Source organism: Thunnus albacares, chromosome 12, assembly GCF_914725855.1.
Source record: "Thunnus albacares chromosome 12, fThuAlb1.1, whole genome shotgun sequence".
In the NCBI taxonomy this organism is placed as follows: domain Eukaryota; kingdom Metazoa; phylum Chordata; class Actinopteri; order Scombriformes; family Scombridae; genus Thunnus; species Thunnus albacares.
In genome coordinates, this window is record NC_058117.1 from 13,225,288 (window position 1) to 13,238,579 (window position 13,292).

The 13,292-nt window shown below is 39.2% G+C and overlaps 2 protein-coding genes and 1 long non-coding RNA gene across 3 annotated transcripts in view; all 3 read left to right on the plus strand.

The window, feature by feature from the left end:
• Positions 1-73: 73 nt before the first annotated feature.
• LOC122994152 lies at positions 74-2,902 on the plus strand. The gene is made up of 2 exons (XM_044368688.1): positions 74-799; positions 918-2,902. Exons 1-2 carry the CDS (start codon positions 595-597, stop codon positions 1,151-1,153), a joined length of 441 nt encoding a protein of 146 aa, XP_044224623.1. The 5' UTR covers positions 74-594; the 3' UTR covers positions 1,154-2,902.
• A 1,203-nt stretch (positions 2,903-4,105) lies between these two features.
• LOC122993150 lies at positions 4,106-5,992 on the plus strand. Its single transcript, XR_006406347.1, has 3 exons — positions 4,106-4,354; positions 5,774-5,820; positions 5,925-5,992. It is a non-coding gene; the product is annotated as an uncharacterized LOC122993150 (long non-coding RNA).
• Positions 5,993-9,508: 3,516 nt separating this feature from the next.
• The window catches only part of LOC122993315 (myomegalin-like), a 39,692-nt gene continuing 35,908 nt past the window's right edge, over positions 9,509-13,292 (plus strand). Inside the window, exon 1 of the mRNA XM_044367375.1 lies at positions 9,509-10,062. Coding sequence (XP_044223310.1) covers positions 9,922-10,062 — 141 coding nt within the window. The 5' untranslated portion in view covers positions 9,509-9,921. The remainder of the gene's footprint in view (positions 10,063-13,292) is intronic.

Consider the following 13,292-nt stretch of genomic DNA (forward strand, 5'->3'; position numbering starts at 1 on the left):
ATAGATAGATAGATAGATAGATAGATAGATAGATAGATAGATAGATAGATAGATAGATAGATAGATAGATAGATAGATAAATGCAGCAGGTAAATACGCTCCCTGATTGGGAAACCGTCTTCACAGGGTCATTCCTCTGACCTTGAGTACTTCAAGCTGCTGCAGCTAATCTAGTTTCCACCTGCACAGCTCCACAGGCAGACAGATAGGCTTTGCGCTTGGAAACAAAATGAAAAATTCATCAGTGAGAGGGATAAACTTCTAATTTTAATTTAAGCTTAGAGTAGTTTCCCTTGCCTGCAGTAGTGTTTAGCCAGAGGAGTGTGAATTGGAGGATTGTCATCTGCTTCCATACAGTATGTACAGTTGTTTTTCATGTTCTAGTTGCGAGACTTTGAGCAGCTTTGTTGAAAGTGTAATGCTTTTTTTGTGGTACAGTCTGTGATTAATGTTGGAGAATATTTCCTACTGATCTTCTCGTAACTTGCATCGTGAGGAGACTTTTGTGCTGCCATCTATTGATACAGCGATGACACTGAGACCTTAAGTGGATTCCCTGGCTGACAATAGAGTTTTAAAGATTGCCAGACAGTCATGGACGAGCCGGTGGACAGTTTACGCATTCGCTACAGAGAGGAAGATGGGACGGTGTTGTTTGAAAGCTATATACCCCCCTCTCGGGATGCTGTCCACCTGCCTACCTATATGCTCTACCTGCTAATGGCCGTCTTCATTCTGCTGGGTGTTCTTTATGCCATCATTGGCCACCTAATCAAAGACCTCATCCATGACTGTGCTGGTAAGTTAAACCAGAAGATACTGAAAGTGCCTGTTTTTACTATGAACAATTATAATATAGTCTACAGAGTTTTGTCTTGCATCCCATCTACTGTTTTCCCTCTCTTTATGTTTTCCAGACTGGCTGTTTGGAGAGCAGCCTGAGGAGGTGGTGGTGAACTATTGTGAGGCGAAGGATAAGTTCGTGGCAGACTGGTGCCCAGAAACCTCCCCTGAACTGGAGGCCATGGCTCGGGCCGAGGAGAACAAGATGGCAGACAAGGATTTCATGAAAGCCCCTGCTATCTGGATCATCTCTACAGAACCGCGGGGAAGCAGGTCGGGACCTCGTGTGGTCTTTGGGAAGAGGACTTAAATGTGTAGACACCGAGAAAAAGAGAAGATTAAATTAGAGACTTGTTGATGCAGATCTTCTGTATCTGATTGTGGTTGTATGAATACTGATATGACTGAGAGGGTGAAGAGAATAACTAATGAATCAGTACTGTGTGAGGTTGAATATGTGTTATAATATTCTAGGCATGGGGGCAGCTCTCGCGATGTAGGGACTAAATGCTTTAGTGGTCTTATGAGGACATCTAGTGTCTGTTGAGGTTAGTGCAGCAGATTTGCAGCAATACACATTACACACAAAAATTCAAGTACAAGTTTGTTGGTCAAAAAAGGACTCTGAACATGCCTTAAGACATCTTTGATTTTTTTTTTTTTTTAAAAAAAAGCTTAAATAGCTTAAGATTGTTTTATTTTTTATTTTAGAAAATGATTTTATTCATGAGTCCTTTGTAGCACATCTGTTAGTTGAAAGTCATTTGTATCAAAAGGAGATGCTACTGCTGTGCCTGCTCATTACAAATTAAGTTGCAGAGAAGCTTTTTGTAATAAAGAGAAGTGGAAACATATTGAAGTAGTAAAAAAACTGTTGTATGTTTGTTTTTCATTTTCCTTGAAAAAAGCTTCATGCAGTCAGGAGTCAGGTAGTTAGATTATTTATTACAACTAACTATATCAGCACTAATGTGTCTGAGACTGATTCATGGGTTATATGTGAACTTATATGAACATATAACCTATGAGGAGAAATACAGCGTGATATTACACCAGCAGTTTAACTTTCTATCGCACAGAAAAGAGTAGAATAACCATGATTTGAAAATATGATTTGTTATAGAGGAACCAATTAAATATAAGCTTTACAAGCACCATGCTATACATGCTGTTGGAATTAAAGACTAGTGAGTAAATTATAAAATTAAAGTGGTTTTCTGTCAGAGGTCATATAGAAGAAATAGGACTGTTCTGATTCTGATGCCATTCATATCTGTTTTGACTGCATTATTTGGTCATATCTGAATAGTTTATTCAGTTTTGATCATATTGCATTCAGTTGCATCCTCATGTAAATCAAATAACGGATATTTGGATAAGAACTGAAAAAAATGAAGGAGATTCTACTGAAAACAAGCTGTTTGACTCTTTAATTACACAGCGAAAGGTAACAGTTTGATTGTTGGATGGACAGAATACTTTCAGCTCCAACTGTCTGGGCTGAATTTTCAACTCATGAAGACATTTTTTTACACTTAAGTGTGAACAAGAACCTTTTATAACCATAAAAAATTTGTAATCCTGATTCTTAGACAGGCTCAACCTACACTAAAGGGCTGGTTCAGTTTGCACAGCAGTTCACACTCCATCTATCAAGCATCACTGTGACTAACTGTGGCACCAGTGGGAGCCATGAAGTACGACACCTGACTGTAAAAGAAGCACAGATACAATTTCAGACAGACTTTCAATAAAGAGATGAAACTTCTTAGCTCTGATCTTTTCATGCCTTCATCAGTAGCTGAGAATTGTTCATCCTTCAGGCTCATGTGTGTTTCCACCAGTTCAACTTAAATCAGACCTGCTCCGCTCCTCTTATTGCTGTGTTTTTATGTGTTTCTATGTGAAGCGCTTTGTAACTTTGTTTCTATAAGTGCTATATAAATAAGGATATTATGATTATTATTATGCTAATGGCTGTATCCCTCTTCACATCCTCTTGCTGTTACTGACTTCTAAAGCAAACAATGACATAATCTTATTAACTTTGTCCCTCTTAATCCCCCCTACTCTTTCAGAGCAGGACCCTCAAGTCTGCAGCACTATCTGTAAATGAAGTAATCAGTAGCCTCTGAAACTCGATGCTAATAACAGCTGAGCAGCATATCACTGAACTTTACAGTTTCTATATGTAACTTTTTCACAGGTCCATAAAAATCCAGGTAATCAGACAAAATCATATGGTTGAATAAAGACCAGAGCTGCTTTAAGGCCTGTATGAGAGGGGTTTGTTTGATGTTCTGTCTCAGTAAGAACTGGAAACACTCCCCTGAAAACATGGCTGTGGTACATTTATTTTGGAAATATTCATTGTAAAGGAAGACAGAAAGTGTTTTCCATGCATCCTGCAATATGTTAATGTTAAAATTAGAAACTACAGGGACTGTGATTAGGTAATGATTTTTAAAATGAGCTGCAACCTTACATGTGTTTTCTGTTTTCAGCTACATTAAACAAATATTAATGCTCTGATCTGGATATCATCTGTTTCAGTTTAGGAGTAATGAAATGTAAATGAGTACGTTTGTTGTGGTATTTTTACTTTACTTTGCTGCCCAAAAACTAAACTACTAAACTTACGGTAGCGTCACTTCCATCAGCTACAAGATGAAAATACTTCCCTCACCTTCATGCACCAATAATAAAAAACAATACATGAATTAATATTAGGCTAATTAACTCTGACATTGGTCACTCTGCTGCATAATGAGCACTTTCACCGTTGATACTTTAAGCTCATTTTTCTGATAAAAGTTTTTACTAAAGTAGATTTTACACACAGAACTGATTTGAATACTTCTTCCACCACTGCTGTTTAGAGCGTATTATTATTTATTATTTGTTCATAATGAGTAATGATGAGTGTATATACCAGTGACTGAATGAGGAATTCAGTCACTGGTAATCTGTATTCACACAGTATGCATCCCCACTATGCAAATTTTTAAGAATGCTGACAAAGAACTGGGAGAAATCCATCAAGGATCACATGAATAACATTAGAAACCAGTCAGTGTGTAAAGAACATGCCAACATATATGATAACTGCAGTATAGGCTATATTTTTCCTGCATGGTTGTGCTGCTTGTTTTGGGGGGGAATTGAAACAGCACAATCTTCCTCTCACCTCATCCGGTGGTGGGCTGGTTGATCAGCAGGGGCTCTGCTCTGGGATGGGGACTCTGTAACATCCCTGCTTTCTTTCTTTTTTTTTTTTCAGGCATCCTCACACACACACACACATACACACCCCCTTCAATGCTGAGCGATGAGCAGCGCGTCGACCGCGCACTGACATGTTTCTGTGCGGTTGTTATATCTCTGCAAATGAATAATGGACGGGTGATTTGACGGCAGCAGCTTACCGGCATGGATGCCCGTTGACTGACGGAAAAGCCTATATGGATTGGAGCTCATCGTCGCCAGAGCAAATCTGGGGAGAGTCAGAGAGGTGAGGCGGCATTTAGCGGATTGTGTGTGTGTGTATGTATATGTGTGTGTTTGTGTGTGAGGGGACACCGCAGCGCACACCGGGCATTAAAACAAAACACGACCCCGGCCGTATTAACCGTGAGGATAATTAGGGCATGTCTTTCGGTTACAGTGCAGATATTTTCAGCCATGTGTAGGTTATTCTCTTTGTCACAAAATAGCCGACCATCCTGCGAGCATAAAGGCCTTTTCTTCCACACAATACGTGGCTGTGTCACATACAGTAGCCATCTGCATGCATTATGGTCCGGTGGATGAAGCTATTGAGGCCACTGGCGTAACACATTGTGACTTTGAAACTGCCTTTGCACTGGATTTCTGGATTTTTTCCCCCAAATACCTTTATAACACTGATTTGAATATTGAACGAGGATGCGCTCCATATGGCTACATTTGGCCTACTTTGGACAAACGTAGGCTACATAAATTGCGATGCAGTAGCAAATAGTCGATTTAAAGGACCAAAATGAGCAGTTTTGCGCTTAGAGACACTTAATATAGCCTATCAGACCTAGAAGTGATGAGTAGGATTGAATTCCTCCATACACTTAGGTGCTGACACGAATTAAAGGCACCCATTACACGTAGTTTTTAAAGTAATACACTAACAGTACTTGTATGGCTATTTACTGATACAGTATCAATCCCTCACGATTCAAACTCTCCATGCAGTGTGTCATATGTATTGTAGGTTATTGCATCACAGAATCACTCCCACATAGGCAACTGTAATAATAAATGGACCATCTTGCTTAATATTGCACAGTGGATAAGAAAACAGTACTGGTGAAATGTGATTATTACCACAATACTGCAGCAATGTGGACTATTTACCCACCTGGTGAACTTTTAAACCCCTGGCATGCAGCAACTGTCTTTACATTTTCTGTCCCTGCAGCTGTTAGAGGAATTTACCATGCAGAGACTGGAATGGGGAGCACTGGTGGGCAGTATGTAGCCCTGTACATGCGTAGTGGTTGCAGTAGGCGAAATAGTGGGCCGGTGTTAGACAGTATTTTATTGTAGTTTTATTGCATCTGTTATCTAAATACCCCCTGTTTGGTTGCTCATAGTTGGGGGTAGGAAATTCCTCTCATTCTCTCTCTCTCTCTCCCCTGCTGGGACTCCCTCAAACCTCCCTGATGACCCCCAAGTCCCTACAGAGGTGCAAATGGGATCATGCTGTGGTGAAAAAGATTTTAGAGGCTTTTCAATTTGCAGAAGAGCTTTCTGATTTTACAAGATTACAAAGAAACACTGTTATCTGCATATTCTGTGTGATATTCACACCTCCATAGGTTCTTGTTTGTTTCTCACTCTCTCTTTTGTGGGCCGTTGGTGTGTGCTGATTGTGTTTTTCTTCTGTTTCTATCAACAGAGCTGTGGAAGAGGAGACTTCATCCAAGATCACAGGTCACATGACAGGTATGTCTCATTTAAAAAAAAAAAAAAAAAGAATTAAGCTCATATGAAACATAAACTGCTTGTATGATTTTTTTCATCCTCTCTTTTCTTTTTCTCCTGTTTAGATTTGTGTCATGATGAAACAGACAACTCTCCCCCTCTTCAGATTCTCACACTCAAGCAGTTTGAACAGGTGAGAGCCTTTACTCGGAATTATTGAGTTGATGTGTGTGATTCTACCTTTTTCCTTAAGTATGATGAATAATACTGTATGTGAATAATGTCATGTGCCCATTGAAAACATGCGCTACAGTGCCATCTTGTGGCTCCACATCTCACTACAAGATGAAATTAGCTGATATAGTTTGCCTTTGATACAGTTTTCTATGTATAGGATCAGATCACAGAATGTTGGATCATATCTAGAAATCCAAGATCATAACCAAACCATCTGGAAGACATGTTTTAAAAATACTGCACAGAAAAGGAGAACACCTGCAGCTGAGGATATCGGATGGAAAACACCCTGAAACCTCTTGATGGTTAAAGTCTCCCTCTGGCTACAGCATGGCCCACTTTATAGTTTCTCATCAGTCTCTGCTGCACTGTTATTGAGCATTTGACCAGTCACATTTACAAGAGACTATATTAAACATTCCTTTTAATGTTTGGCAGCTGGGTGCTGTAGTGAGCCAAATTAAAACCCTTATATGACATGTATATGATAAGCACTGACTCCCAATAAGCTGCAGGAACTTTGTTTCTGATGCACCTCTGGTTAAGTTTAGATTGAAATACATGTAAGATCGTTAGAGTAGAATTATAAAAAACATGAAACAGATCAAACTCACCGATTAATTGGAAGGAAGGAAAGAACTTTATTGTCCACACTTAGTTTTGTCAAACACAACATTAAAAAGGACAATTGACAATACAACACACTGCATCAACAAACAGCATCATTTGAATTACATAAATACATAAAAAATAGTTAAAATGCAAAAATACAGTAAAAAACAGTTCAATTTTCATGAAATTCGGGGAATTGAGGGTAGGCTAGGCATTCAGCATCCTAAGAAAGAGTTGCTGTACACATTTTTGGTGGCTCTTGCTTGTCTACAGCGCCTCCTTGAGGGTAAAAGCTCAAAGTACGGGTGCAGAGGGTGGGAAGGGGATTTACTCTTAATATTTAGTTCCTATTTCTCACTTTGTTGCATATGTGGCTTCTCTATAATTTTGCTTCAAGTACACACAGCACAAAAAGCAATCTATTAAGTTGAACTTATTTTAAGAAACATTGAACTTTACTGTCTGATTTTTACTTTTTGCTACAGCCTACCACCATTCCTTGACACCTTCGTCTGTTTGTGTCTCTTTTGGATGCATATTGTCCATATGTTGAATTGTGCAGTGTACCGAAAAGTAGCGTCTGCAGCTACTGATCTTTGTAAAATGACTCAGACTGAGTCTAACACTCTCTTTCAATACACACCTCACTGCTCCTCTCCAATACAATTAGTATTTCAGACACATGTGATCAGAATAACACACAAGTTAAGCTCTAAAACTGTCACTGAAAACTCACCACCACCAGCGATGGTCTTTTAATGTTATCCTTGAGTTGCTGCTGAGCCCTGATAAAACAGGAGGTGTCACCAGTTAGTCACGAAAGCTGGAGTCACTTTCTGAGAGGTGGGACCCGACTCAAAGCCGGAGTCACTTTCATGGCTGCTGACTCTTGGATGTGTCACTTTTACACCCGACACAAACACATTCCAACACACGAAAATACTCCCGCACACACATATTTACACATATTCACTCTCCTATTTATTTGTCTTTGATCAAGAGCTAAAAACATGAGCGAGGGCGTGGCTGTGTCAAGTGTGGGGTTGTTTAAAAACACACACTGTGTACATGATGTCATCCCTAATGTTATGTGGTGACCCAGCTTGGCGCCTAGCCTATCTTCGCCCTGAATTATTTAGTAACAGCACGTAATGTGACACTTTAATGGGCACACTCACTGAAGCCATCAAGAGGAGGAAGTAATAGTGACGTAACTGCATGTGTTACTAACATGTCTCAGTCACGTTATCGTAGGAGCTCTTTGCACTTGGTTGTTGCTTATATGAGATCAAAAAGACAAAACAGCTTCACACCTTAAAGAGCTGCTTTTCCCTCCTTTTTCTTTTCACTTGTTTCTGTTTACTCATCTCTCTGAGGGACATTCAGGGATTCACTGCTCTGTGAGATTCAGGACACCACCCTATTAATAGCACTGTGGGCTCAGAGCTTCCAGGTCTCCTATTTCATCCAACTTCTTTCCACTCACCTGTCTGTCAAGCTCCCATCAGCAGCAACGCCTTCTTTTTCCCATGCTGGTTAACATTTGTTAGGCTATAGTCTCAGATTTTAAACTTAACTTTATAACTATCATAGATGTAATGGTAGTTTCAGGCTGGGAATGTGTAGCTGTGTTTCCTGTCAAATGTCAGATGATATTGACTCATCCCCTTCAGTAACATTATGCTTGTAACAAAAGTTAAAAAAAGAAATTGTAATTAAAGCTGCAATGATTAGGTGATTTGCAGAAAATTACTAAAATTTGCCAGTTCTAGCTTCTTAAATGTGAATATTTTCTGGTTTCTTTGGTCCTCTATGATAGTAAACTGAATATCTGTGGGTTGTAGACTGTTGGTCAGGATATTAATATATAATATTAATTTTTAATAAGACTGATGAGATTGAATCAAAATTTCCTAACATACTAAGTTACCAAAACAATGAGTTAAAAGCAGCAAAAAAGCTCTGCAAAGCTGCCAAGTTGGTAACAGCTAATTGTCTTTTGTGTCGTCACAATGACAAGTGACCCCTTTCATATTAAACGTTGTCATTTGAATCAACATTTATATAAAAAATATTAATTAATATATATGTTTTATGTCAGACTGAGCTCTTTTACCTCTCAAACTCAAGTTTGTCTTTTAATCCCTTTATTTATCTAATGGTATTATCACTACTCTGAGCCAGGCATGCATTATTATTTTCAGTAGAGATAAGACCACCTGAATATCATTTGGCATGTGAACAAGCTCTATTTAGTTTAAAGAAAGTACTTTGAAGCAGTCTAGGTCAGGTAAGAAGGTGAAAAATCCCAACGTGTGGAATAATTGTATTGTGTCAATGAAACCTGCCTTCAAGATGTTGTTGAATATACAGGTATCAGCCTGCAAAGTGAGTTATTATGAAAAAAATGGATTTGTGTGCATATTAGTGAGATTGTCATGTCCTTAATTTAGCAGAGACTAAATGAAGATGAGTCAATGATGTGATTATATAAGCTGGAGGCTTGTGTGGACACAGTTTCAGCTGTTTCTCAATGAGGACTCCACACTTGAATTATATTAAAAGGGGAATGGGCATAGAGACCACACAGCTAAACTAGACAAATGAAATCAAGTTCCAATAAATATGAGAGGAAGTCAAGAAAGTCAAGAAAAGGTCACACATTTACCCTCCTCCCCTCTGTCCATGCCTCCGGTTTGTTCCCTTCGGCCCTGTTTTTTGCAGTGTGGTGAGATTTCCCTTCATATCACAAGTGCCTGTGAGCCCTGAGCCTCTTACCTCCCCCTTCCTCCCTCCATCCCTCCCCCCTGGCAGTCTGGGATTCCAGGGATGTCTCCTCCAGTAAAATAAGCTCCTGTCCCGTCCCCTAGAAGCCCAGAACACACCATGGAGCTGACATGGCTGCATCGCTGACCGCTCGGGCTGCAGAGTAGCCCTCTGCACTATTAAAGCCCCTTTACCCTGTGTGTGTGTGTGTGTAAATGTGTTAGTTTTAGTGTGTGTGGTTTTGTAGATAGTGTGCCCATGGCCTGTTAGAGGCTAGGGGGGCATTTTGTAAATAACTTGGCCTTTTCAGGTGCCATATTATGCGCTTTTCGATAAGGAGGTAGCATGTCTAACGGTTACCAGACTCTGATGGAGGGACGTGCCTTGGCGGTGGCTGTCCTTTAAAATGGACTCCATACTCCCCCATGATACGAAGGAGTCGAAGAGGACTTTTATTTTCTGACCTATAACGGACATGTCACACAGTGTTGGTGCTCTTTGACGGTCATGTCTAACGGTTACCGTACTTTGTCACAGCACCTGAATGACCTGAAGAAGGAGAACTTCAGCCTCAAGCTCCGCATCTACTTCCTGGAGGAGAGGATACAGCAGAAGTACGAGGAGAGCAGCGAAGATGTCTACCGCACGGTGAGTAGTCTCATCAAGCACTAGGAAGTTAATGGGAATCTGTTTGACTGGTGATGAGTGGGATGATGAATGGGTCACTGGTGTGCAGTGCACTTCAGTTCTCAAGGATTGATGCATGAACAAAAAAAGATCAAACCTCATTGATTTTGCTTTGTTGAGGGAGTTGGTGTTGAGAGGGTAACCAAAAGAGTGATGATAACAGGTGATTATATTTACAGTAGCTTTACTCAGCTATCTCCACTGTTTGTTAACCCAGCTGTTACACTGATCAAGATGAGGTGATGTGACCTGTCATGTTTGTTATATCAAGTGCTTGTTTTCAGAGATGGCTGCAATGTGAAGGGCTACACATGAACTAACTGTGTGCTCGGGAACTTTTATTTCATGAAGTTTCTGCGTATGTGGCTGTAAACTGTCTAATAGGACCTGTGGTTAGTCTGTTCATTATGTGTACACAGGGATTTGTGAAGGTTTTCTGCTCTTAGGTTAGTATAAATATTTAGTCTCACTCCACAGCACAGAGAAACTGAACTCAATTATACTGCAATTCCTAAAATATGAACCTATGATAGAATTGGAGCAATATGCTTTTAATAAGAAATCAAATAAAGTTTATCAGCTTATGATACAGTGTGATTGAACGTCAAGATTGATTGGGCACAGACCAAAATGTGTCTATAGCACCAAGCACCGAAAATATAGAGAGTTGACATCTAATGCTGGTCAGATTGGTGATCATATTTACTTAAAGGAATAGTTTGACATTTTGGGAAATAGACTTATTTACTCTCTTGAGTTAGGGGAGAAAAGATCAATATCAATATAATATCTGTTCGTTAAATATAACGCCACAGCCAGCAATCAGTTAGCAAGTTTAGCTTAGCGCAAAGACTAGAAACAGCTTGTTCAAAAGTTTAACAAAAAACAAACCAGCACCTCTAAAGCTCACCAATTAACATGTTATATCTCATTGGTTTTATTTCATACAAAAAAGGAAGTATAAAAACAATCTATCGCAGTTTTACAGGAGAGTTATGTGTGACTTTTTCTTGGCTAAGAAGTCGCTGTTCCCGACTATGCAATAGTCCAGCAGATGTTTTTTTTTACCTTTGGACAGACCCAAGGTAGCTGTTCGCCCTGCTTTGTGGTAATCATTTCCTGGCTATAGATTCATAGTTAACAGACATGAGATAGGATATGAGAGTGGTAATTGATCTTCTCATCTAAATAAAAAAAGAAATTTTCTTCTTCTTGCTTCTTTTGTAAAGTTATACTGTATTCATGTGCTCCTCTGATGGTCCCATTTCCCCTGTTGGGCAGTTGGTCTTCCAACTTCGGTGTGTTCATGAGCTTTTAAGTCGTAATGTGGAAACAACATGAATGCTACAAAGAAGATGTGTTGTATTTTGTCCCAGACTTGTTGCTGCACCAGTACATTCCCTAAAGCCACTATAATATTGCTCTGCCTGACTTGTTTTCAAGGTTAATGCTAATAAATAACTTTTCTAATTAATCTAGGTCACTCTATGTAGACAGCAACTAACGCTTACAACATAATACCATAATACAAATTACATATGAACAAGAAATTCATATGCAATAAGTGAATTAGTAAAAAGTTTCATGCCATCAACCAAACATTTACTGTTGTCTGCCATGTTTCTGCAGTCAACTTTCGGCAAATTATGTACCAAAATTTTCAGAGTTTTCATTGAGGGAACACTTGTGTATTTTCCCAGTCAAGAACTAATTTTTCTGATTATTCTGACACCACATGATTGCCACATTTATGAAGAAAAAATATTTATGTTTCTCAAATCAAATCATTGGAAAAAAGTATTAAATTGATATCAAAACAAATTTATTGTATCACACTAGTTTAGTTTATTTAGTAGTATGTGTGTTTAAGTCATTCATCAAGTTGTTTAAGTTTTGACAAAAGTTCTCTCTTTCCAACTTCATGATTGAGAGGATTTGATGTTTTTCTCTGTTTTTCAACATTTTAAATGAATTCTTCAGGGTTTAAAAAAAAACTTTTTTTGTCATTTTCTAGATCAAACAATTAATAGATTAATCAAAGACTTATGCGATAGAAAAAAACTGGTAATGAAAATAATAATTTGTTCTACCTCTAAAACTAGAGTAGTTGTACGCAAATGCCGTTTTATGCATGTGTTTATATCTGCAGGCTTTTGCAGCCTGTTGCTAGTGTGTATACTTTATGTGTCCCTGTGTGTGTGTGTGTGTGTGTGCGTGTGTGTGTGTGTGTGTGTGTGTGTGTATGCACCTATAAGGTGACCCAGCTCAGCTGTTGTCCGTTTGCACAAGTCAGCCAGAGTTTAAAAGTCGCCTCTTTCTTCCTCCCTTCACTCCAAATCCCTTCTGCTCATCAGCACCTCTTTGATATTTTAAAATTACTCTAAAAGTCTGTTTGATCCCACTGAACAAGACCTGAGCATCCTGCCACATCTCCTCCACAATTACAGCATACCAGCAGTGATTGAGTAAACTGATCTCATGTCATACAGACATCCAACTAGATTTTAATCCTAGCGCTCTTTACAATCTCTCGCTCTGTGTGGCTAAAGGTTAATCAGTCTGATCACTTTTTTATTGGAGACTAAATCTTTGTTCCGTAGATGTTATCTGATCAGTCGCTCGTTGCTCTGTTGGCTCAGCATCATGACAGTGTCAGTGTTCATGTCCTCCCTCTGCACATTTCAGTGTAATAGACTAGGTGTGTTGGGCACATAGTGATCTCTCTGAGAGCTTGAGAGACTCTATTTATAGAGCCAGCTTTAGTACACTGATTTATTTATCACATGTATTCGTATGAGTGTCCATATGACAGGAGACACGCGTCAGTACACGTGTGTGTGTGTGTGTTTCTCTTCACCATGATTTGTTATATTGATTTACTCTTTTAAAGCATGTAATTGAATGATTTAGAAATGATTTAGAATAATGTCAGCAAACACGCACAATCTTTAGCATCTTGTGCCAAAAGTAGCCTATTTCACTTATTTTATTCATGTAGATAAGTTCATGATCAGTTCATGTAAATGGATCAGGAATGGAGCAGGATGTGCTGAATCAATAGATTGAGTGTAGATGATAATATCTGTCAGCAGGTTGAATATTGCAGGTTTGTTTGGTTTGTGCGTGACAGTCCTGTCAGTGTTGTGCAGCGATCTCCCCTCTGCTGCGCCGCCTGGTTATTAGGGGATCTG